At 32.7% G+C, this 26,518-nt stretch overlaps 1 protein-coding gene and 1 non-coding gene across 3 annotated transcripts in view; both read right to left on the bottom strand.

Moving 5' to 3' along the window:
* Positions 1-4,990: 4,990 nt before the first annotated feature.
* LOC129807866 (LIM domain only protein 3) overlaps positions 4,991-26,518 on the bottom strand; it is a 50,624-nt gene continuing 29,096 nt past the window's right edge. For both annotated transcript variants that reach the window (XM_055857437.1, XM_055857436.1), the window contains exons 2-4: positions 16,290-16,540; positions 16,069-16,194; positions 4,991-6,223 (exon numbers count right to left, since the gene is read on the bottom strand). In XM_055857437.1, the coding sequence (XP_055713412.1) occupies positions 5,863-6,223; positions 16,069-16,194; positions 16,290-16,540 (738 nt within the window). In that variant the 3' untranslated portion in view covers positions 4,991-5,862. The remainder of the gene's footprint in view (positions 6,224-16,068; positions 16,195-16,289; positions 16,541-26,518) is intronic.
* On the bottom strand, positions 20,301-20,373 carry Trnat-cgu (transfer RNA threonine (anticodon CGU)). The gene has a single exon. It is a non-coding gene; the product is annotated as a tRNA-Thr (tRNA).

Here is a 26,518-nt window from a genome sequence, read left to right as displayed (position 1 = left end):
TGTCAAAACAGCTGTCAACAATATGTCAAAATGAAGACATATATGACATTTAACTCAATTAATTGTCAACCTTAAATTCAGAAGCTCATACTGTTTTTCTGAGTGCAAACACTCTGTTAAATTGAATTTTCGATATTTTTCATCGATTAACCCCTCATTGTTGGCGACAATGTCACAATAGTTGTTTGTATGTTCCTGAATTTTTTTTTCCACGAAGGCCAAGTTGTATTTGGTGAAAATTTTGTGCATTTTCAACGTGAATGCAAACAGAGAAAGAGAGCCGATAAAAGTGCCAATTTTTGCCGAAAAGCAAAAAAAAACCCATCCCCCGACAGAACCCTCGAAAAAACCGCAATTTCAGAAGTGGGATGGGGTAAATTCATGGTGGTAGCACAAAATACATTCGGTGGTTTTTTTCCGTCCAGCGAATGCACTAAGCCATTTGGTCGTTTTACAGTGATAACACCTTATCTATCCGCGAGTATTTGTTTCAACCGCAGAATGTTTAACATGACTGCGTTTAAATCACCAACCATGAGTGAACGTCGGACTCAAATGGGGGCTTGAAATAGAGTCAAGTAGAGGGTGGGTTTTAAATAAAAATGCGTTAAATTGGGATATCGAATGATTCTGCAATTTTTACGTAGTTCCCTTTTCAGAGTTGAGGTAAATGTTTTGGTTTATTTTTGTGGATAAATCCTATCAATAATTCATTATTAAATTTAGGATATGTTTTATTTTCTCTGGTAATTGCAATAAATAGCTGGGTATTTATTTGAATTTTGTAAAAGTTCCTAAATCTAATCCATATTGAGGGTAAATCCCGTGAAAAATTACTAGGAATTTGCAGAAGATGGAGAAGAAAGGTTTTCTGGTAAGAAGTGATGTCAAATTTCGAATCATTTTGTCATTTTCACCCCCAAAAACCCCGTTCGAAGGGATTTTCCGTACAGTCTGAGTCAATCTTGAAGATTCTCTGAAGAAAGAGGCTGATGAAGGGGGAGAACCATCGAAATATGTTCTCGGTGGGATGTAAACTTTACATTCAGCACACTCATGAGAATTCGGGGAGGGAAAGAATAATTCAAGTCATTATGTCGCATTTAGAGCGATACGAAATCGATAGTCACACTCCATTGATATGGTTGATATTAGAGTTTCAACAAGAAGTAAATTTTCAAGATTTAACACTCATGAAAGAATAATACGGAATAATACCAAATAAAAACCGAAATATTTAGTACATGTATGTACTAAAATAGAAAAGGTGAAGCTTAAATGAGATACACTAAAACTGAGATACGTATTTATTTTAAACTTATTTTTCATTTTCAAAGAATTTAGAAAGAACTTCAAAGAACTTTCTAACATGTAAGAAAAAAACAAGATTGATATAGCTATATAACCTTATAGTTTGTACTAAACTGCAAACTATTTAAAAAAAAAAGTTAAAAAATAAAACAAATTATAAAAAGGAAAAGAAAAGAAATTTGATGATAGTATTATATTTTAGATATATTTAAATATTTCAAAATATTTAGCACATGGATGTACTAAACTGACTAAAAGAGTGTGTTTCACGAACAGATATTAAATAGGTATATCTCTTCCAATTAATTTAAAGTATTTCACATAAGAGATGAAGGCAAATAATCAGTCAAGAAAGTAATTAAATATTTGTACTAAATATCAGATATGTGCTAAAAATACTACTTATATTTTATGAAGTAAGATTTTGAATACGGGAATAGAATATACCTACAGAGAACGAATCGAATGCCTTATACAACTTTTACAACATGGACAATAATTTTAGTTTAATCCAAATAATTTCCTGAATTTTAATACAAGGGGAACTAAAATAAATATTATTCATCTTAACGTTAATTTTTATATTATAATACTTTCTGATTACTGTGACTAACAAAAAAAATTAACAAAAACAAGCCCTGAAATTCTTCTTTTTCTTTTCTCGACAAAATTGAATTGAAATGTTTTGCGTTTCACCTTAAATTATCATTAAAGAATGATTTTAAGTATGATGTATTGCAAATTCAAAAAGAGTAATAGGAAAATTTAGTACAGGTCTGTACTAAAAAACAATTCATAAAGGAACCTATCGTGTTTTGCATGAAATTATGTAAAAAAAAACATAAAAAAAGTGATTAAAGGCTAATTGATATTTCTCACAAATGATAATTCGAAAATATTAGTTACGGAAATCGACTTACTTTTGTACTAAAATTTAAGCCTATTCAATTAAGTGTGTTGTTAGGTTTTTTTTTAGTGTAGCAAATCCGATATCTGTCAATATAAAAGAAATTTAATTCGATTATACAACCTATAAAACCCTGGTGATGAAAACATACCCTATAAGGCGGTCTTTTAAACTATAAATTTAACCTCATTCAGGAAGGTTCACACTTCCTAAATTCAAGAACACTGCATTTCACCTTTCTAAAGAATCAATTACTTTTATTTAACCATTCTAAGTTATAATTTATCAAAAACAAACTTGCCTAATTCGAAATAATAGAAGTTAATCCGGTACAACACGTGCTTAAGACCTTAAGCAGTCGTCAGACCGGAGGTTTAGCCCAGTTCCTGAAGTTCTGGATTTTCTAAACATCAAGCAATTGCAGCGGGTCTTCAAGATATATAAAATCGACTGCTATTTTTCTCAAAAATAATTATTTTTAAAAAAAATACTCCCTCCGTTCCGAAATAAGTCGTACGTTTGGGGAAAAATCAAGGATTAAGGAATGCTTTCAGGGAATGTTTTTGTTATTGGTAAATATCTTATGTATGAACTATCCTCCATGTTCAATGATCATATTGGGGTTCTGCCTCGACTATAAATTAAAGAACCAAAGCATTAAAATTGGTTATTTGTCGCATTTTTTTCAATGAGCTCCGGTAGATAGTTGTTAAAAATTGGTCTGCGATTAACGTTATGAAATAGCTTTTGTTCTAAACTTTTAGTATATAAAAGAAGAAATCAGTAGTTAATTCCGTTATACAATTTTTTATTGCTCAAACTTTGCAGAAAAAAAAGTTTAACATTATAAATCCGTTAGAAGAAGTGACATTACGTCATTGGTGTATCTGGACGAAATGTTCATCTGGACAATATCTAATACGTATTCAAAAATAAAGGATTTCCTTTAAGCCGTATAGAAGATACATTAAAAATATATGTTTTTAGAAGAGAAGGGGAGCGGTAGGGGGAAAATCAAGGTCATATAAATAAACCCAGGACTAACTTATGGGGTGGTCCTCTGAACATTCTAAGTGGCTATCTCTCATTATTCATTGCCTAAAACTCATTTGAAAAAAGTATGGAAATAAGATATTTTTAAGACATTGGTTCCTTAACTTACGATCGTGGCTCAACCCCAATATTCATCACTAAATAAATAAATCACTAAATATGGAGAATAGTTCATGCAAAAGGTATTTGCAGTACAAAACCATTTAACTTAAGACTGTCCCTCAATCTCAATTTTTTTTCCAAATGTACGACTTTTTGCGGAACAAAATTATTTAGCAAACGTACGACTTTTTTCGGAACGGATTGACAGGTCATAACCGTACCCATGGAATCGCAACAATATTGTAGCAAAGCTATATTACTAGTAATTAGCAACTGACCTAATATGTTGGAAAATGCAATTGCTTGTTTTTTGTTACAAAATTCGGACTTTAGTAAACTGTGCTTAACCTGTAGTCTGAAGTCTGCTTTAAGATTGAATAACGTGGATTCTTACCATTATAATTAGCCTTAAACTCGACATACTTACTTACTTAGGTGGCTGTAACGTCCTTTTCAGGGACCGGGCCTCTCGGACTAACCTCCTACAATCCTGGCGACTCTCCGCCATCTCCCTCCAGCACCTCTGGACCCTTAGCTGTTTAAGGACAGTTGTCCACTATTTCCTTCCAACGTTTTCTGGGGCATCCTCTCATTCCTTCCCCTTCAGGTTCACTGTTTTGTAGCTTCTTAGGCATTTTTTCATCTATCGTTCGGAAATATATCTATATGCGTATTGTGCTAAATTTGCACCGCTTGACAGTTCATGCTTTGCTGACGCAACGTCTGGTGGCGCTTGGCTTAGTGTACAGTAGAACCCCGCTATAGGCCATCGCTCTATAGTCCACAATTTATCGACCGTTGATTTCAAAACACTGATTTAAGGTTAGGTTATGTTTTTTAGTACGCGACATGCAATGTTGTCATAATTATTTTAATATTTTTGGCAAACTTTATTGAGTAGTTGTGATAATTGTTATCCATAATGAAGAGAGCGAGGACAAGTACCACAATCGTAAAAGAAAGTGGAAGCTGTAGAGCAATTTCAGTACTAAAAGTCGTTGATAATTTTAAAAAATGACATGGACTATAGTGTGACCCAAATGTCAAATCTGGAACCAAATATGGCCTATAGCGAGGCTTTAGTTTCCTCTTCAAATATACCTGTAAATTTCAGATAATTTTTCAATGAAATTTTCATATGTTTCTAATTTCATTTGCGGTCCTCAGTCTTTTGTCTTTTGTCTCTGGCATAGAGCGGTATATGAATATCTTGGAGAAATCGAATGAGAAGTTTCGAGGGTGGATTTCAAGTGACAGCCCCAGGGTAGTCTTTATAATATTAAATGCTAAGAGATAGATGTGTGTTTATGGAACTTCTGTCTGATATAACTTTTCGTGTATGAATTTATTACACACAATAGTCGTTTACTTATAATGGAAGATGACTGTGAAGACGACAAAAGTTCTCTGTGGTGGGAATATCAATCCCCCAAACCCCAAAATTCTCCATCAGAAGGATTCTTCCTTCCCCCCCCAAAGACTTGGTGAGAGTGTCTTCGAGGCAATTGACTTTCACACAATAAAGCCATTTTCCTCTCCTTCTGGTCGCTCCGGTCGTTTAATAAGGGAAAACTCTTAAGGGTGATTGGAAAGAAACTCCAATGGAAAATTCAGTGGTTTCTTTTTCAATTTTTCATTATATTTTATTTCACTGTCTTTGGTTTCTTCTGTTTTTTCTTTTTCTTTTTTTCTCATGAAGAAATATTTACAATGTCACATTGTTTTTTTTTCGTTAAGTCTATTTTTATCTTTCTTTTACCTCCACTACAATTAATGTTTAAATACAATTTGAAATTCACTACCTCTAGTTGGTATTCTTTTTTTATACATTTAAAAAATTAATTAACAACCAAATTTGTCTTTTTTCTGGGTGTTTTAACTTAATCGGTGGGGTTTTACTTTTTTTTTTTAATAAATTTGATGAATTAATTCAACTGACTTTCTCTTATAATTCGTCAAAAATTGTCTTACAGCGATATTTTGGTAAAGATTTTTATAGATTTCTTTTTGCTTTTTTTAATTTTTGATATTAATGTCCAAAAAGCAGTATCAAGAATTGAAATTTTATTTTCCCGAAATTTTATTATTCATTATTTATTATTGTATTAATAGAGGTTGAAATGCAGTCAAGTATTGAAGTATAGTTTTTTGACTAGAGATTATGTATTTTTTTTTTTTTGAAAATGCTATTTATATATTATTCCATTCTGAGAGAATGTTTTCGTCTTTTGTTTTCTTCACTAGATAATTAGATAACAACAACAAACTAATAGTCTTAACAATTTAGAATTCAATTATAATATGAAGGGTGGCGAGTGTCCCCAGTTTTTCATGAAAAAGGGAATTCCCGGAGTTGATGGTTGGAAAATTTTTAAAGAAAATAATCACATTGAGGGTATCTCTGCATATTGGATCCTTAAGTGATCTTTCTTCTCCAACACTAAATCGCATGAAACATGGGTATTTTGAAGAACATTAATCCAATGCACTTAACTTGATGTCCCAAGAGTTTGCTTCAAGTGATTTGGTGTCCCAAATGGTGGTGGAGGTCCATTTGGTTGATTGGCTGCATTGTTGGCATTCTGATTGTTATTGTGATCACCCGGTGGACGCTGTTGTGCAGCAATTTGTGCCATTGTTGCTCCAGAAGTTCCATTACCGCCTCCTGGATGCCCAAGAGCCATAAGACTCTGCTGCTGAGGAGGCGGGGGTGCATTCTGGGTCAGGGATGTTGCATGCCTCTTCAGCATTGGATGATTAGCCATTGATGCAAACACCAATCGCTCTTCATAGTCATACTCACAGAGAATTTTGTTCTCACACAAATAGAACCGATCACCAACGCAGAATCTGCAAAAAAAAACAATCCCAAATAATAGAACAAAGTGCATTAAATTTTCTGTCAATTTTCTCTCGTGCAAACCTCACACAAAAAGGGTGGGAATTTTCACGAGAAGCCCTTGGTTACAAAAAAAAAACCATCCCAGTCTAACTTTTCGCGTATTTTTTTTTTCATTGTGATTTTCATGGACATTTTGTATCAACCTTCAATCAGAAACTGGTAAATTTTTTAGAATAGAATGTTGCGGTTTTGTGTATTGCCTCAGGGTACAATTTTTGGACTCTATATGCGTTTGCAAGGGTGTGGCTACCCTTGGAATTCATCATTCCCAATTCACAGTTTAATTTCCAAACTGAACATTCTCATCCGCATTCCCACCCTCGAGCACATGGGGCAAAAATGAAGCTAAAATTGAGGAGCGAAAAAGGCTGGAAATCGCCCGTTGCAACTATTCTAGAATAGCTTTTGGTGGACGCTTCGATGAACAAGTGTTGGAAGGTTAATTTAAAAATATCTTTTTGGTCCTTCAAGCCGGATTCCAAAGCAATGCTTTCATTTCATATTCCGAACAAATGCAAGAATAATATATTTTGATCCTTCGAGCCGGATTATAAAAAAAAATGCTTCAATTTAACAAATGGACATACGCAGGAAGGTGATCTTAAAAATACCTTTTGGTTCTTCGAGCCGAATTGCAAAGAAATGCCATTTTTTTTCTTTGGAGTGTAGAGCGTGTGGTCTATTCGACACATGTCAACCCAGTCGACGGCCATAACCCACCAATCCTAATCCTTCATTCCTTTGACACGCCCGACACCTACCATCTTTATGGGTGCTGAAAGGTTGCTTTGGGGCTTTTATTGTTACGGAAATGTCCTCAGTCTTCAGTGAGTGAGCATCAGTCGCCGTGGACGGTTCACTCTCATGAAGTGAAAAACGGGTGGCACCTTCAGTTCTCCAATTTCCCTCAATAAGTTTGTAATTTTATTTAGGTGAGCCCCATTTGGGCTTACAGGAGGAAGTGTTTAGTGCATTTCTGTTATTCTTATGCAAAACACTGTAATATTGAAGCTATTATTTACAATCTTTGCTTTTAAAATGTATTATATCTATTTTCTTTTCTGATTTATTATTATTGCTTTGTGGAGACTTGAGGTTATGTCGAGTGTTAAAAATTGTTAACTTTGAAATTTTTTCAATACACTTCAAGAAATAAAGGATAGGAAAGTAATGATAAGTAGGGTAAAGCGGTACAAGTTGGACAGTGGTACTTCTTGGACAATGGTATAATTTGAACAGGGCCTTTTGTCTTGATAAATTTAGTACTTCATTTTTATTTGTATATTTTTAATTTTTAGTTTTATGATTTGGTTTTTTGTGCTAAAAATAAATTTTGTACTGTATTTATCAAGAAAAAATCCATGTCCAACTTGTACCGATGAATTGTCCAACTTGTAACACTAATTCCAAATTATATCACTACCATATCTTTCTCAGATCGTGAGTCTATCGAATCTCAATTTAGATTTTGTAGAACGTTATTCCTTTAATCCTCGGATAGTTCTCTAAATTTAAAAAAAAATTAAAAAGATACTGAATATTTCTTAAAATAATTTAAGACAATTTTTAGGATATAAAAGCATTGTTGCGTAGTATATTGATGAGAATAATAAAACTTTTACTAAGTTGTATAAAAATTCTTATTTAGTTACGGTATATTATTTATTTTTTAAATACTACAAAGTTTTAATACGATAGTAGAATTTGCTATTTAGATTTATTTAGTTTTCCTATTTAGATCAAAAGAAATTTCTATTTTGATTCATAAATAACAGAAAATTGAAAATTGATCAAAAACAACTTCAAACCAAGCTTAAAACTATAAGTTATCAAGATGATTCCTAACAAAAGTATTTCACTAAAATTTTATTATTTTTGTTTTAATTATGCGCTCACGAGATTTATAAAATTAAATTTCTGTAATATTTCAATTTTTATTTATTGTTTATAATTAAACAAAACAAAAATGCAAAATTTAAGCATAATTGAAAGGTTAAATGTTTGGTGTTCAATTCATAATTTTTCTTAGTTTTGTCAAAAGGATGTTATTTAGCAATTTGACAAATCTTTTTCTTGCATTTTATATGGAAAAATATACTTTTAACAAAATTCAGTTGGCCGCTGATTTGACAAAATTTTACCATATTCTGTATGAAAGAACATCCCTTTTACAAACTTGTCTTGTTAATTTAATAAAATATTTTTTTCAGAGTAGAAATTGATCCTAATTTACAGCAACAAGTCTCAACTGCAAGGCCAATCTCGCTTTTTAAATTGTAATTAAATTTTATCGAATTGTGTATTTGTACCATTATTTCCCAAAATATTTTGAAGCATAGAAGATAACCTCATTTTCTACTCCGCGTATGAAATAAGTCCTTAATAAGTTCTTTTTAAGTCCTTAATTAAGGTGTTTTTTGGCGGAAAAATGACATCTGGCGGCAAACAGTATAAATTAGAATAGAGTATGATATGGACACACGTATACCATTGCATATAAAGAGATAAATCAAATTGTGTAGGGGGAGGCTTTGAACTTTCGCACATAAAAGTGATGTTCAAGTTCAGTGATTTTTTCTGACTACCATGCAAACCATATTGATTCTCCAACTATGTTAAAAAAAATCTCTTACTTATAGGGTTCATAATCCCACCTCAGATTATCCAGGAAATCCTCAGATTTTCCTCTAAAGGAAAATGAAAATTTAATGGCAATTTGTGCGAAAGTTCAATCAAGTTTCCATCTTCGCACACGATTCACATCATCATTGACCACCCTATTTTTCTGAACACCCTATCTAAACTTGAGTTTTCTGGAAAATGTGCGAAGAAGCAATGTCTTCTATGTGCGATCGATCAATGTGAGTCAAGTTTGTGAAATTTCTTCACCCACAAAAGCGGCCTTCCTCAGCCCAAAATGTTTTTACAGAAATATAAACCCTAATAACCCCTCTACTTCCTGTGATAGTCGTTTTTCAGAAAAGTGATATTAATTGTGCAAAATCGTATGAAGTAGGGTCGGAGGAACGTCTGTTCGACAGGGAACCCTTATTGACACTTTTGCCAAAATGTTGAAAATTATTTAATGTATCTAGTAAAATATAAGTAATACAACATTTTTCTGTAATATACCTTTTACTATAAATAGAGATGTTTAAATTTCGTATTCTAAATAGAACAGAGTAGGGTGTCAATAGGTGCTGACACGAGTTCTTAAAGTGTCAATAGACGTTCCTTTCACCCTATTACTCATCAAATTTACAATTTTGGACCTGTTTTTAATTTTTGCTTCCTGAAACTAGGGAAAAAGGATTAGACTATCAATTTTTTCAGGATAGGTGGGATTTAAGACTAGCTATTGAAATATATAGTCATAGGTAAGATTCATAAATAAATACGGAAGAAATACAAAGTGTTTGAAGGTAGCGTGTGTGCGAACGATCAAAGCTTTCCCCTACAAATTTTATAAACATTTTCTCATGGTGATATGAATACAAATACACTTAACGCTGATCATCTATGTCAAATTAATGCTTCCGTCAAGTGTGCTTTGAAGTGACAAGGCGTGTTTGTTGCAACAGTGGATTGATTGCATTTTAACTCAATATTTCCGTATGTAATAAAATAAACCATTTCTCTCGCCAATCATCCAAAAAATATCCCTTTAGCTTATCAAAAAAGTTATTTTAAAAAATTTATAAACTCTCTCTCTCTCAAAAAAAATACTTTTACACCTCCCTCATCTTTTATCATTTTTTGAGATAACAAAAAAATAGCCAATTTTCCCGGGTTAAACGTGTGAAGAAAATAAATTTATCGCAATATTTGTGTGACTCTGTGCGAGAAAACTACCCCGACGGGAGTCGTTTATGAATATTTCATTTAAATTCTCTCATATTGTTTCCTCGTGAATATTTTTATATGAAATAACACTTGTTTATACAATTTTTTCTGAGGGTGCGATTGTTACCAGTAGAAATATTTATTTATATTTTTTTCCATATTCGGTCAGAGGAATTATTCATTTTCATTTGCAATTCGGACATAGAGCAAGTGAATGGTGTTTTTTTGTTTTGTTTTGGAAGGAACCAAAAAAATTTATGAAAAATATATTAGTTTGATATTGAAGTTTGTTGGAATATTTTAGGGAAAAGTGGGAATTGTTAGTTGTATAAGGGAAAAGGGTTGGAAATGTTGATGCTTGCGGGGTGGGATGGTGTGAAAAATCCCGTCTGAAGACACACAAAAGGTGTTATTCAATGAAAATTTCATTGTGGCATTTGGCGAGAAGGGATTAAATGCACATTAGAGATCGTGAATTAAATCACATGAGTCCATGCTATTCAATTTGCATCTATTGCAGAGTGACCCCCTTCATGACTAAAAACCCCGCGTTGGACCATTAATCCAATTCGCGCGCCAACCCGAATTGGCTATTGTTGCCGTATGTGGCTCATGGATGGGATGTATTTGTATAAAGATTAATTGTAAATATGGTAATTAAATATGATTTATACGCTGGTGAATTTCCGCGAGAGAATTTTAGAAATGGGAATTAGGTTGATGGGGAGAGAGGGGTGGTGCACAGAGATTTTCTGGCTGACCAGCATGGCAATGGATATCGCGCATTTAATACTGTATATTGCATTCAATAAAATATTTTAGAGGGAGGTTGAGCACCATCCCTACACAATATTGCGTTCAATAAAATGGTGCCAATACGCCACTCTAAAATCTACCACCTTGTTCGTGTGCTATGGTGTCCGATGAAATGAAATTCGATTCACGCGAAAATTCCTCCACCAAACTATACCACCCCCAAAATATTTTCACCCCAAAATGCAGAGTCCCATTCCGGAAGGGCCTCGAGTCTATTCAATTGCATTTTGACTGTGGGGAGAGCTGTATTATTGCGTTAAAATAATACGAAACCACACACTTTGTGTCAATTAATTATCATAATAACACAATTACACTCTATCTCATTTTCTCACTCGATTTTCCATCAATTTTTCCACGAGATGGGAAATATGTACAACAATTTAACCAATTTATTTGTTCTCTCTGCTAAATTTGTAACAAGGATTTCTTATTTATTTGCAATGTGGCTAAATGGGTTATAGTAAGATGGGGTAACTGGATCATTTTCCGAAGAGTGCTACATAAACGTTTGTTTTTGGACTGATGAAATTCTTTTTTACTTCTTCTAAATCCATAGAATTATTCACTGTTTCATTCAGAAACATAATATAAAAAATTATCACAAATATTAAAGAAAATTTTTAAAATAATGATAATACTGAAATAAGTCAGCAGCATGCACTAACTGGGTCGCCTTTTCGCTAATTCACTTTTAATTAAACCTTTGGATTTAAAATACTTTTTTCATAAGGAAAAAACAAAAAAATGTTTTCAATCAGCCAGCTGTCATTAGAGAAAATATCACTGTTAGAAAATTTTTAGTGAAGAACCCAACTGGCTCAAGATTGAAATGATTCGAGGTAGATATATTAATGACTAAAATTATCAAAATCTCACAATTTTACGAAAAAAGATTCTTATTTCTAAACTACTTGAACTATGTGGATCATTCTTTCGCTGGACAAGCATCCGTAAAGTATTAGGTGAGATTCTTAACAATCTCACCTACTATAATCCTAACAAAATTTCATGTCGTCCGATCGACCTCAAACTTGGCCAAAATGTGTTTCGCCACTTCCTGATCACGAATATATATGTGGCTATTTTACGTTCCCGGCCGGCCGGCCGCTCTTTGGAGCTTAATAGCTCCTAAACTAAAAAAGATATCGACTTGCGGTTTTCGGCAAAGGTTATATATCGGGTGAAAATTGCAACTTGGTGCATTGACCCCCCACCCCCCACCCCTCCTTCCGCCATTTTGAAGACCCCCCTTTTTTTGTTTTCTCAATAGCTCCGCCCCTATGGCATTCAGCGGACTCAAATTTTAGTATGTTATAGCTGGGTCTTAGAGCTTTCCATCAATACCAAACTTAAGGTCCCCCGACCCCCCTGACCCGAGCTATAAGGGTCCAAAAAAAATTTCTTAAAATGGCCATAACTCCGGTTCTAATTGTCAGAATTTAAAAAGTGAGGGCTTTTTGGAAAGCTCTCATGAAATGCCACTTCCCCTTCTAACATCGTAAGTTCATAAAACCACCGCTAGGGGCGCTATTATTAAAAAGAAAATTTTTAAATCTTATAAGTTAAATAACTCAAAAATTCCATTGTGCATCGGGCTGAAATTTTAGTATGTTGTAGCCGTTGATTATACCTATCAAACAAAAAAAACCTTAAGTCGATCCATAACCCCTGACCCGAGCTATAAGGGGTCAAAGTTCGAACATTGACCGGCCTCTATCTCCGGTTCTAACTAACATAGCGACCTAAATTTTACCTTTTTGGTTTCGTCTCGATGAGCACTTTCAGATGGAAGTTCAAAAAGTCACCACAGGTGGCGCTGTGATAGCGTCAAAATTCATAGAAATTCAAAGTCACTTTTCTCAAAAACGGCATTGTGCAAGTTAATGAAATTTTAGTATGTTGTAGTCCAGTCTAGGACGTTTCCAAAATGGTGCGTATGCGCGCTGTGGTTAAAACAGAACCGGAGATATGAGGGGTCAAAGTTCACAAAATTCAAAAAATCATATCTCCGGTTCTATGTGACCGATTTTGATGAATGAGGGCTTAAACGAAAGATCTCACCAAATGCTACAACTTTCTAGAATATTTGAACTTCGTGGGACCAACACCAGGGGCGCCACAGTCGAAAAACCAATTTCAATATCACATAACCTCAATTATCTCGACTGTCGCTGAACCGATTTTGATGATTACTTCAACATAATTGTAGAGGACATTTGTCTCTACATTTCGTCCATACATCATTTTCCGCTCAGACTACGCTATCACTCCGATTTTGCCGTTTAAGTGTGAAAAAATTGATTTTTCCCATAATAACGCTTTGAAATCACTCAGATGCCAATTTGACTGCCTCTACTCCACCAAGACACTTAAAATAGGGGTTTAAATGGAAAGTCCCGCAAAATACAACAATTGTTTGATTTAGTTGAAGTTCAATAAATGAACACTTGGGGCACTCTGGATGAAAAAACGAGTTAAGAAACAAAAAACCTCGCTTATCTTGGCTTCTGAGTAGTCGATGAGTTCAAGTTCTACGGCAAAATTATAGAGAACATTCTGGTCTACATTTCACCCATATAACACTTTTCTGTCAGTTCATCCAAACCCTTGACATTTTGGTTCAAATACAAAACTTGTATAATTTCACGAATTTGATTCAAGATAACTGAATGGCGTCTCCCTACTTCAGCATCAAATCGAATTTGCATGCACTCCGAGTTAGCTCACGTTAAGAATCTCACCTACATAAGCCGGTTAGGATTATCTGTCCCTTTCATATAAGTCTCATTCTCTGAAATCTTATACCTATTTAAAAAATCGCAGTGTTTGGTGGTACCCCTGTTTGGTGGTGCCCCAGTTTCCCCTAAAGTTGAAAATGTTTTTGATTCAAAAAATTAAAAGAACTAATTTTGGCAGTGCTCTTCAGTACGGCAATTTAACGTACGTCATAAAAACTATCTATAACCTCAAAATAGTGTTCTAAGCTCATTGTTTTGCTGAACCTCCCATTGACAGTCGTAACTTCTTTCATTTTTGACTGATCAGAAATAATTATTAATAACTCTAGAAACTTTAAAAATAAGTTAAAGAAAAACATATAAGATGTTGTTAAACTATCATTTAGGTTTCAGTCTAAGTAGGGGAATGTAGGCAGGCTTCGCACGTGTGAGCTTTCGAATGATGCGAATTTTCACTTTATTTCCAAAGTGTTGGTTCCGCATTTCTTAGCCACAAGTAAAGTATTTATGAACCTTATCTTCATTGTAAAAATAGGCAGCCAAGCCCTTCTTTCCTAGGTGCTAGGATCACAAATAGAAAATTGGCCCAAAATGGGTAATTTTGATGGCGCACATTTCATTTGATTTCTCATAGTTTAACTCATTTCTAAAGAAAATCACTTACACAGTGGATGAAGAGTATACTTGAGATTTACGTTAATTTTTTGCATCGGAGGAAAGTTATTTTCACGGTGGTGGCGGAAAATTCGCAAGTACTACACTGTGTGTGGTTTCAAACACTGAATGTGTGAGCGTTCGCACATCCATCAGACAACTCCAGCTTGAAAATAGACATTCGTGGGCATTTCCTATTCGACAGGCATATAGTCTCCTTCCCATCTCCATGAGACGACGGTTATTGACAGTGTGAACCGTGTGAACATGTTCATAGTCGATTTTTCGATATTTATTTGGAAGAAAAAACAGTGCTCCAGAAAATGTGAAAAAAGGTGTTTTAAAGATCTTCTTTTAGTGCAGTGATAGTTTCCGCGGGTTCACGGGGGTACAGTATAACAATCGGAAAATAATTTTTAAATGTAGATAAAATTTATTTCGAGAAAAATAGTAATGACGAACCCAAACCCTTATTGTGTGAACGCTGCCTCCAGGGGCAGGAATCGCACAAATCGTCATATTTTTTTTTTTCATTTTCCTGTCCAGTAAAACCAACAATTTTGTGGTAGTAAACTAGGCATGTATAGAAACCTAAAAGATCAGAGAACTTTTTGGTGTAGTGCAATTCGCTGCCCATTTTACAGTTTAATCAGAAAAAAGTCCCGAATATGAAGCACGAAAAAATGTGCGAAGGCTACCTACATTCCCCTAATGCGAGACCCAAAGGTGGAATGATAACTTTTTGATACTAGCGAATAATCGATAAATCTCTATTTGATAGATTTAGTGGCGCTGACAACTGTTCCCAATTTTCAGTTCTCAAACATTTAATTTTTACAAAAATCCAAAAAACGTGTCGGGGGACGTGGGCCTACTTTGTGCTGTGGGGCTAGATTGTTATACAACTTTTCCGCCTATTTATAAATGAAGCTAGTCCTTACATTTATTTTATTTAGATTCACAATTACCTTGTGTATGCAAATTACATCATGTTAAAACCCAGTTTCCATTAGATAAAAACATCGATGGGTTAATTCTTCATACCATCCGCCACTTTGAAGCCCACAATGTGTATTTAAAAATAACACAACCAATTTTCCGACATGCAAAAAGAGAGTCAATTACACAATCAATTCAACCTAAATGGTTATAAAATGAATAACATTTGAACAAAAAATATTTTGTAAATATTTTTCCTCTCAATTTCCGATGGAAAGTCACTCAATTGTCTATATTAGTTGCTGTGGAAAAATCCGCGGGATGATTCAATGGGGGGTGATATTTATATGTACATATAAAAATTCTATATATATGGATATTCACGGTTTATTTGATAAATTCTGACAATAGAACAGTTTTCCCATGTGACTCTTTTAGCGCGAATTAATCCGATGAATGCTTATGCATCAGGGGATGAAAATGTCGTTCCTAGTGCATTTTCCAAAATTTAGTTTATATTTTGGCGGGGTAAAGAGGTGGGGTATGGTAAATGGGGAACATTATTGTTTAATATTGCAAATAAATGTAATTGAATATGACACAGTCATGATTGCCGTATCGGTGCGTCTTGTGATGGATTATTAGGAGAGAGAATGTGGCTGGACTTTTGGGGTTGGGATGGATGCTTTTGTCAGTTATTGACGTGTCATAATGCGATAATTATCGATTATATGTTTTGATTGTAAGACCCATGGTTTAGTTTGGACGGGGGATTGGTATATGGTTGAGTGTTGATTTACCTGTGATTGCATTGCTGGCAGGCGAAGCACTCCAAGTGATAGACATTGCTTCGGGCTCTCATGACCATCTCAAATGCCGGAATGACTTTGTTGCAGGCTGCACAGAAGCCCGTGTTGCCAAACAATCTGGCGCGTATCCCGAGGAATAGAATTTAATTAGAGGGAGAAAGGGGTTCATTAGAATTAAATTTAACCATCATAAGGGACACAATCAAACTCACCTGAGATAGTCGCGCTTGCAGAGCATGAGATTCCCTTTGGTGTAAAGTGTTGAACCCACTTCGCCTAATCTACAGTCACAGCATCCACACTTGAGACAATCCTCATGCCACAGCATGTCCAGGGCTCTCAACAGATATCGATCCTGAATGTGTTTTCCACACCCGGCACACAATTGATTGGCATTCTGGCCATTTCCACCGCCACCGACCCCAGATTGGGGCTCACTTTTGGTAACATCCATCGTCATCATCTACAAAGTTCAGAAAAAAAAACAAGAAAAACCTCATTAAAATCCACTACATTTTCCCAATTTTTCTGGCATTTTCTTCTGGCCTTAATCTTCTCTCCCTGCCAGAGGCAAAACAATGAGAAAAATCCATTAGGAAACTATAAGGATTGCAGAGGTGAGGGTAATTAACGCTATTTAGCGTTTCTCCGGGCGCGTGAAAAGTTTTCGTGTTTTTTTCTGGTTAGAAAACAAAGAGAAAAACCATGAAAGTTTTTTTCACAATTTCCCATAAACTCTCAAGTACATATACAATCGATTTTCACCAAGTTACTTCTTCGCCAATTTGAGAAAATCCCTCTTAAAATTTAGGAATGAACTTTTTTTCATTTTTGTTATTAATTTATAAATTCTGTATATGATTTTATCTGTACTAAAAAAGAATAAGTGGATAAATATTACAATGGATAGACATTCATCCTCTTTCCACAAATGACATTGCCATAAGAATAAACTATACATATTTCTAGACAGATTGAAGATTTAGTACAAGTACTATTCCATATTCCTTATTATTTATTGATAGAATTTTAAATTTGTCTTTAGAAAAATTGATTGAAAAGGATTTTAGTAATCTTTAATACAAAAAAGGGGAGAGACTGCCTTTTTCAAGTAGACAGAAGTTTTAGTACAAGTACTACGCTATATTCCTTATTAAATTTTCGTAGAACTTCAAATTTCTTTCTAGATATTATTGAAAAATTGCTATAAAAAAAGTATTTTAGTTATCTTTAGTAAAAAAAGGTAGACTGCCAGCAGATCTGACTGAGCAGATCAAAGTTTTAGTACAAGTCCTACGCCATGTTCCTTATTAATTTTTTATCTCTCCACAGCAAGGTTTCACTTTTCATAGTGATTTTAGTACACCTACGTGGAAAGAACTGAGCTAATTCGTATATTTGCAACAGAAATTTTTAAAAGGCAAATAACAAATTTTTGACAATAATATTAATCAGAATTGAACTGACAAATAACAACTTAATAGCATTATAGTGGTCCAAGCATTTTCATACCCCAATTTTGTCTGACTGAGAAATTATTCTGGAATTTTTGTACTAAATTCTGCTCATTTTAGTGCTACTTCTCGGCAATTTTCAATTCTTTTAAGCGCAATAATCAACAAGACAAAGAAAGCTTATTAATTGAATTGCTATTGGAGTCATTTAAAATTTTGAGAAAAAATTTAGTACACAAATGTACTTAATTAATCTTCTAAACTCAGTCGTAAGCAAAAAAAATGGATAAATAAAAGCTGGGAACATAAATGTTAATGTCTTTCCAAGTATTTTTTATTATTATTTTGTGTGATAAATAGTTCGATTTGTTGTTGTACTAAAGTCTAGTAATTATAAGTTTCACTTTTTAATTGTTTTTTTTTTATTGGTCTAAACGTTTAATGAACGTAGCTAATTAATTATATAGACTCTTTCAATAGTAATTTATAACGCTAGAACAAAATATTTACTGGTTTAGTACATGAATGCACTAATCATTGTACTAATCTTCTTGAAGCAGAACTACTAAGCTTTATGTGGAAATAAATTTTTCGAAAGAAATGAGGAACACGGAAACGTTTTGTCAATTTTTTCCCAAACTCATTAATATTATAATTTCTTGTGAGAAATAGTCATCTTATTATTGCACTAAAATTTAATAATTGAGAGTTACACTTTTCTATATTTTTCAATTATTCTAAATGTTTATTTAAAATAACAGCAACATCATAGGTTCTTGCATTAAGAATTTGTAATGCAATAATAAAATATTCAGTGATTTAGTACATAAATGTACTAAATTTATCTACTAATCTAATTCTAAGCAGAAATTATTAGATTTAAATGGAATTAAATAAAGCAAAAGAAATGGAAACGTTTTGTTAATGTATTTTTAAGTACATTAATATTAAATTTTGTGTGAGATAGTCTTCACATTTTTGTACTAAGCCTATATTGAGAGTTACACTTCTCCTTAGCTTTCTATTCTTCTAAACGTTTAATTTAATTAAGGGCTTCATTACAGATTCTTATATTAGTAATTCCAGGGGGGTGACATTAGCTCTGAAAAATGCGACCAGTTTTAGTGTGAATTTTTTCCTGTTTTTGTACATATTTCACGAGATATCTCCGAAACTACATAAGTTGCCAATTTTGGGTTTTCCGTTGCCCATTTCATATTAAATTGACTTTTATTTTGTATTTGTATTTTTTGTTAATTCATTCTACAATGACAGAAAGCACCGAATAAACTCCAAAGTTTTTTCGACACGCTAGAAACATATGGGAAACATAGGAACCCCTGAGTAATTCATATTGTTAGAACAAAATATTTACTACTGGTTTAGAACATTAATGTACTAAATCTAATTCGAAGCAGAAATTATAACAATCAAATATTTTGTTAATGTTTTCCCAAGTATCTTAATAATATTTTTTTGTAATAACTAGTCGTCATAATAGTGTACTAAAATCTAGTCATTGGTATAGTTATACTTTTCAATATCTTCTGGGAGTAAATTTTAAAAACATTTTATTAAAATAATATACTTAATAATAGAGAGGATTCTTACATTAGTAATTTATAATGTGAGAACTGTATAAGAATTTAGTACAAAAGTGTACTAAATTGATAAGCAAGAGGAATTTAATAATAATTAGCGCCAAAAAATGTTTTAAAAAAAACATTGAACAGAGAATAACTGCCTGATGCTTAAAATTATGCAACTACAGAGTTTTCAATGTAATAAGTACCATAACTTCTGCTTAATTCCAGAAAAAAAACTGTCGCATTTTTCTCAAGTGTTGTACACATTTCCATCTAGGAAATTCCACGAAATTTGCAATCAAAATTAAAAGTTGTTCAAATAGTGCAATCAAAGGTTCCATCTCGAGAGTTGTAACACATGATATGGTGGGCTTTTGGGGGAAGTAAGCGGGAGAGTATGGAGCTCCTCCGTTGAGTTGGGAAAAGAGGAAGAAAAATAGCGCAAAAGAGTGGAAAACACAGAAAGTTTTCACAAAGCTAAAAGAGCGATAAAACAATACACAAAAGTTTTTTTTTCTTTTTTTTTTCGGGGGAAAGATTTATACGCTTGAAATGTATTCCATGCGAAGCAGAACAAGGGTTGTGGGGGTCCCCCTGTTCCATGAACGAGACACCCGCTGAGAACAAACTAACGTCCACAGACTTTTCTCCTCTCATTTCATTTTGTTTGATGTGGGGTTTGGGGGCCTTTTACCTCCCTCGCGACATGTGTAATCACTTGAAATGGGTCCGAGGATTTCCGTGAAGGGGGCTTGGGTAGTTTGGGTAGCGATAAGGGTGAGCTTTTCTTGGCCATTCAGCGAAACATCTCACGTTTTGAAGCCAAGAAAGTGACTTTCCACTCTAAAGAGTTAACTTTTCCACTTTTAATTATCTTTTAATGGCTTCGGTGGTGCGTGAGTGGTTGAAAAAATTGATGAAAATCTTGGAGAAGATGGCTTTTTGCAAGGTTTATTGGGGAAGGAGTTGCAAAGTTTCTTAAATGTCTGTAAAAAAATCGCATTTGATTGATTAGTTTCATGAAACTAAGTTGCATGCAACTCATGAAGTTTCACGGTAGTTTTTGATCCTAAAAGCGGTATTTTTCCACGAAGATTCAATACAGGGCGTCAATTTGGGGTAATATATTGCTTATTAAGTCAATAATAGTGAATAAAAAAGAATAAAAAAGAGCAAAAAGCCCTGCCCGAGGTGAGGTTTGAACTCACGACCCCTGGTTTACGAGACCAGTGCTCTGGCCACTGAGCTACCCGGGCTCAACCAGTACTTGTTCACAGTTCATACCAAACATTCAGGTGTTTTCTCTGGAACATTTGGCGCGTTTTCTTTGGCGGGAATTTTAAGATAAGAGACTGCGCGGTACTCTCTTAACATACAATATCAACACATTTCTCTTCCATTTAGCACAATTTACTCTCAGAAATTGCAATGCAATTAATAATAAAATTCTGATTTAACAAGAAATAAAAAAACATCGCTGAAGGAGGGGAAAATTATGTGTTATATAGTGCATTAATAGGGTGGCTAATTAAGGGATAATTGGATTTGTGGTTTGTTCTTTGAAGTGGGTGCTTTTTACCACGACTTTTTCCTTTGCTCTGGGGAAAAAAAAAACAATCTCTGAGGCCCAACATGTGGCTGCTAAATCCGCCTTTAGAGGTTTCATGCGATAGATTAACGCACATGCACTGCGTCAAGTGTTTAAGGCAGTTTTTTCTGTTGCCTTCCATCAAGAGAGACCCTCTTGAAGGAGCATCCAGCAGCGTTAATTAGCATCTCACTCTTTTACCCAGACATTGTGACACAAAAAGGAAAAGTCAAGGGGCTAACAATTTCTTTCTTTAGCAACATTATTCAATATTAAATTAAATAAATATTTTTAGTTACTACTTTTTTTTCTTTTATAAATAGAAAATATTCTATTTGTCCAGAAAATAGGTCAAAATTTCTAGGGAATGACTTAAAAAATTATATCTGAGATGTCAAAATTGTTAATAAAAGTTGCTACGAGCAAAAGCAGTCTACCGTATAAGCATTTCCCTATTAAAGTAGCCTGTTTATGCTCTGATCTTGCCAATAGTCTCTGAATTATCGCTTTCCAAAATTATTTAACTACTTTCCAAAAATATCTAACGCTTTTTAAAATCACAATTTTTGTTGTTCTATATTTTTACTTTTCAAATAGATAGATAAACTATCTAAAAATATATCATAAAATGTTCAAAAGTCAATTCGAAGTTATTTCGAAGATATAGACAGGAATGCAAAGCAGTGCCGATCAGACTTGCAAACGTTTGGTCGAACATCCAAAACTTTTGAAGTGCGTTTTCTCTATTTCATATTTTTAAATTTTTTTTCCATCTTTTACAGCATGTTAAAGTAACAATTTTGACTCTAAAATGTTCTTAAAAAAAACACTGAGGTTTTTGAGTTTGATTCTTCTGCTCTTATTACTTAGAAATAAGCTAAAAAACCATAAAAAATAATTAGTTTCTGTCACTTTGACACCAAAAAAAAATAAAATGAGGTTAGATTGAACGTCAAATGTTAGTCCGAATTCCTTTTCGCGCGCTCCGAAATATTTTTAGGACAAATGAGACATGTATAATCCAATCTAATTCGATACTAAGTATGGTGGTATTGGATTTACCATCTACATCGAGAAAATTTAAATAAATTTCATTCTAATGCGATAATTGAAATAGCCTCATTGAAAAATTTCGTAATACGTTATTCTGGTTTCTCCTAAATTTTCTGTGAATAGTAAAAATAGTATTTAAAAAAAAGTAATACTTAAATATAACATAGTAAGAGGGACAATAAACACCCTAAAATTTAATACACTCCATCCATACTTACTGAATATCTTTCAAATATTTTCGAAATTTGAAATATTTTCACAGATTTTAAGATTTTTTTTAGCCAAATATTTTAAATTCACAGAGTAAAAATTTTTAGCAAATAAGGTTAAATATAAATTCAAATAATAAACAAAAAATATGGAAATAGAATCTAACTGATAATTGAATACGAATTATTCGTAATTTGAGAATTTCGTATCGCACATTCGATATTACAAGGGCGACACTCTTACTGCAAACTAGCTTGGGCTTGAACAGCTCTATAATTTTTACTCTTTTTTTTTTACTTTAGAAGATAAATAAATTATATTCTATCGAAAGTAAACTTGTATAAGGTAAAGTGGTACAAGTTGGACAATGCAATGGTACAAGTTGGACAATGGTACAATTTGACAGGGCTTCTTTTTCTTGATAAATTTACTACTTTATTTTTATTTGTATATTTTAATTGCTTTAGTTTTATAATTTGGTTCTTTGTGCTTAAAATCAATTTTTGTGCTGTATTTATTAAGAAAAAAGCGATGGCCAACTTATACCGGCGAATTGTCCAACTTGTAACACTATGTCCAACTTGTATCACTTTACCCTACTTGTGCCCCTGCAACTCATAATGAATAAAATGATTTTTCAGAATTTCGGAAGATTGCATTTTACAGTGATTAGGATTTCAAGCCTAAAAGGTAAAGTTTAAAATTACAGCTTTAGAAAGCTTAAAAGAAAACATCATTTTTGTCAATTTTTAAATTCTTGATAATTTTTCAGGAAAGATTTCTTTTGTGAAATTTTCTGAAAAATGAATTTATGTTTTGAAATAAATTATTTTACTTCATTCTTTCGCCTTTGTCGATTTGATTTAATTATTATTATTTAATTTATTAATCTAACTAATTTGACAATTCGGACATTGAGAAATTTCGGAAAAAAAAACAATTTGAAAGTTCAGATTTTTATAGTCTAGTTAGAATTCAGTCATCATATTCTAAAGTTCTTTCCAGATTATTTGAACTGTTTTTTTTATTTAAAAATAGTTGCTTGAATTCAAAATGATTCAATATTGTTTTGTGCAGAATTCCACGTTTTCCGGAATTATAATTTTACCTAGTAACTTTTTCTTTAATTAACTGTATCAATATTAGTTTTACTTTTTTTAAGCAAGAAATTTAATTTCAGTGTATCTAAAGTTAATTTCGAATTTTGCGAGAACTTTTTTCCGGATTTTGGCAGATATTTCGAAATTAAAAAAATACATAAACTATGAAAGTATTATCTAACTCTAAATTTTTCTAAAATATATCAAATGGTTCCACACGAATTTCTATCTAAATAGTTTAGATTCTTTTCAGTATGTTACTGGAAACTCTAATAGGAAAAAATCTTATTCCCTGATCACTTCGGAATGCCCTGTAACATTCCGAAAATATTATTTATGGAAAGTCAAACTAAATTGTGAATATTTTTATTGATTTTCTTTTTTCAAACAGATTTTAAAGAGAATTTGAACCGTATTGTTTCCAAAATTCTTACAAATTAGTTGTTCCGAATTTTTCGGAATTCAAAATAAATTGTTTTCGGAAACGAAAATGCAAGCATATAATTTATTGTTTTTACACAACTTTCTTAGTATTTGCAGGATATAAAAAGTTAGACTTTTGGTAAATTTTTTACTTGGTATTCCGAATGATGCCCTAAATTTTGGCAATTGTAAACCCCTCGACAAACCTAAAAGAGAGCGCAATGTGGTGAATCTTTTAACTGCAATTGCAAGAGAGATTGCAAAGTGTTTTTCCCATCGTCCGGATGTTTATCCATCAGAAGCAATTTCAGGGGTGACTTCTACTTTGGGGGATGTTGAACGCAATCATGCATGAGTCAGAAAAAAATGTAGTGTAAAACCCTCTGTCACGATTCCCAAAATCTTAATATTTATTTAAGATATAATGTAGTATTTTTGAGTGCGTGTTTCAAATCACTCATTTTAGCTAGAGGAGAAAAATAAAAGTAAATTGGTCCAATTATCACATTATTTAACTAAATGCTAAATGCATCATCCGGTTTCTTCTTGGGAGTCTCTCTCCTCTTCACAACAGTCTGCGGAGTGTTTTAGAATATACTTTTTCTTTTTTTTTGTAGCCTTGTCAATAACACAAAACAAAGTGTGGGTGGAATGGAGAGAATTTATTTTATTGTTTATCACTGTGCGTAAAAAGAGAAAAAAAATCACTATGGCGTAAAAATTGATAAGAAAATTTATTCTTGTATATATTTGTCTGTTACTCGTACTCGTCTATCACTCGCGAGGGAATCATTGACCCAGACTTTGAGGGAATTGCGAGAATTCAGCTGGGGGAATATCAGAAGGATTTTTCAGAAAATCAACAATCATCTGAATTCATCTGAATTTCGTAGGTCAATTCCCCAGAAATGTATTTACAATTTTTTTTTTAGAGATTGAAACGCAATTTCTGAAACTTATTGACAAAAACAAAATGAAAATGAAGTGGAATAAAATACAATTTTTTGGAGGGAATTTAATTGGTATTTTTGTAGAGATTTTATGCGAGTTGTTCTCTTAAGATACTTGGATAATATATTATCACTTACAAAGCTGTCATTTGGTTTTATCCAGAAGAATCACTTAGGATAAGATCCACACCTTATCCCAGCTTTAATTATCCTAGCACTTATAATTTTATCCAAAATAATCGAGATAATTTTGACATCTGTCAAAAAATATTATCCAATGAAACATAAAGGAAAGATCAACTAAATTTCAGGTTGAATCTGACTTTTGAAACTTTGAGTTGGATTTTAAAAGCTCGATTAGCACCGATTAGGACACCTTATATTAAAATGTAAAATTTTCAAGCTTGTAAAATAAAAAGCTAACCAACTTCACAAAAACCTTTTAAACTTTTTAATATTAGAATTTGTAAAATGAACTAATCGGTTACAAAAAGGGTTTATTGACCTTTTAATTAAATATTAAACTTAAAAATAGGTGTTTCCTCAGTAATTTTGAATCTAGTTTGGTGTGATTTGTTCAATTTTTAAAATCAATTGTTGCTATATTTAATTTTTCAATAAATTAGTATATTTTTTGTAAAAAGTTTAGTTGTGATTTATTTTGGGTTTTTTAAAACAACATTTAATAGTTTTTGATTTAAACCGGATCCGAATGATGCTTAATAAATTCTTTATATTAAAATGATAATTTAGTTAATTATCCATAATTACTTACACATTATCCAAGGTTAAAATTAATTAATGGCGAACGCTGATAATTTTTGTTTGTTTATCAAAATTCATTAACTTTGAAATGTCAGGCATTTAACAACTGATAAACAAACTTATTATCTGAGTTTATCCAACTAATAACTTTCTATTGTGGATAAAACACTTTTAGTCTATCTTTATCATTTTATAATAAATTTTTTGACTTACGTGAAATTGTCATTATCAAGGTTACCCGGCAAATTATCAACTGACACTATATTTATTTTTCAAGTTCAAAGGTCAAGCATTTAACAACTGATTGATGAGCAAATATTATTATCTGGGTTTATCCCACTTGTACATTTTCAAGCGTAGAAATTTGTTTTTTCAATTGAGTTTATGATGATTATTGATATAGAACACTGTTACTTAATTTTTAACATACATATTTTTTATCTTATGCCAAACTGACATTATCAAGGTTACTTATATTCTGGTTTTTTGGAAAATTAGCAATCTAGGGGGAAGTGGGGCACCTTTGAAAGTGGAGCACCTTTGAAATTGGGATTTTTCACCTATTTTTAAATAAAATTGAGCCTTATCGTGATATAATTTAGCTGCACAAACAAATTGAGAAGCTAAATTATATCACGACAAGGCTCAATTTTATTTAAAAATAGGTGAAAAATCCCAATTTCAAAGGTGCCCCACTTTCAAAGTTGCCCCACTTCTCCCTATACTACTTATATTTATTTTCGAGGTTAAAATATTAAGCACTTTTAAGCAAACTTATTATCCAGGTTATCCAAATTACTTCTATTTGGGTATAGAAAGTTATAAATTCAATAGACATTGTGTGAAGATTATTAATAAATAACGTGGTTATCCTGTTTTATCATTCAAATAGGATTGTTTTTTGACATACGTCAAACTGACATTTTCAGGGTTACTTTATTTCTGGTTATCTGGCACATTATTAACCTACGCAACTTAAATTTATTTTCAAAGTTCAAATGTCATGTATTTGACAACTGATAAGCAAGCATATTATTTGGGTTCATCCCACTAATACTTCTTCAAGGGTGGAAACATAAACTTTTAATTGATATTATCTAAGGTAGAGGTGAGCAAAAACCGTTTGAAACAGAACAAACATCAAATAAATATTGTACATCACTAATCAAAACGGTACTTTACAAACTTATTTTGACGTTTATTCGGGTTCAAAAGGTTCTTGTTCACCCTTGGTTTAAGGATCTTAGATAACGAACGCTTTTATCCTGTTTTTATTATTCCAATGTCAATTTGACATATGTCAAACAATCTT

Source organism: Phlebotomus papatasi, chromosome 3 (genome assembly GCF_024763615.1).
Source record: "Phlebotomus papatasi isolate M1 chromosome 3, Ppap_2.1, whole genome shotgun sequence".
NCBI classification, from domain to species: Eukaryota; Metazoa; Arthropoda; class Insecta; order Diptera; family Psychodidae; genus Phlebotomus; species Phlebotomus papatasi.
Note: the sequence above shows the minus strand (reverse complement) of the source record. Positions and strands in the feature narration are given on the sequence as shown.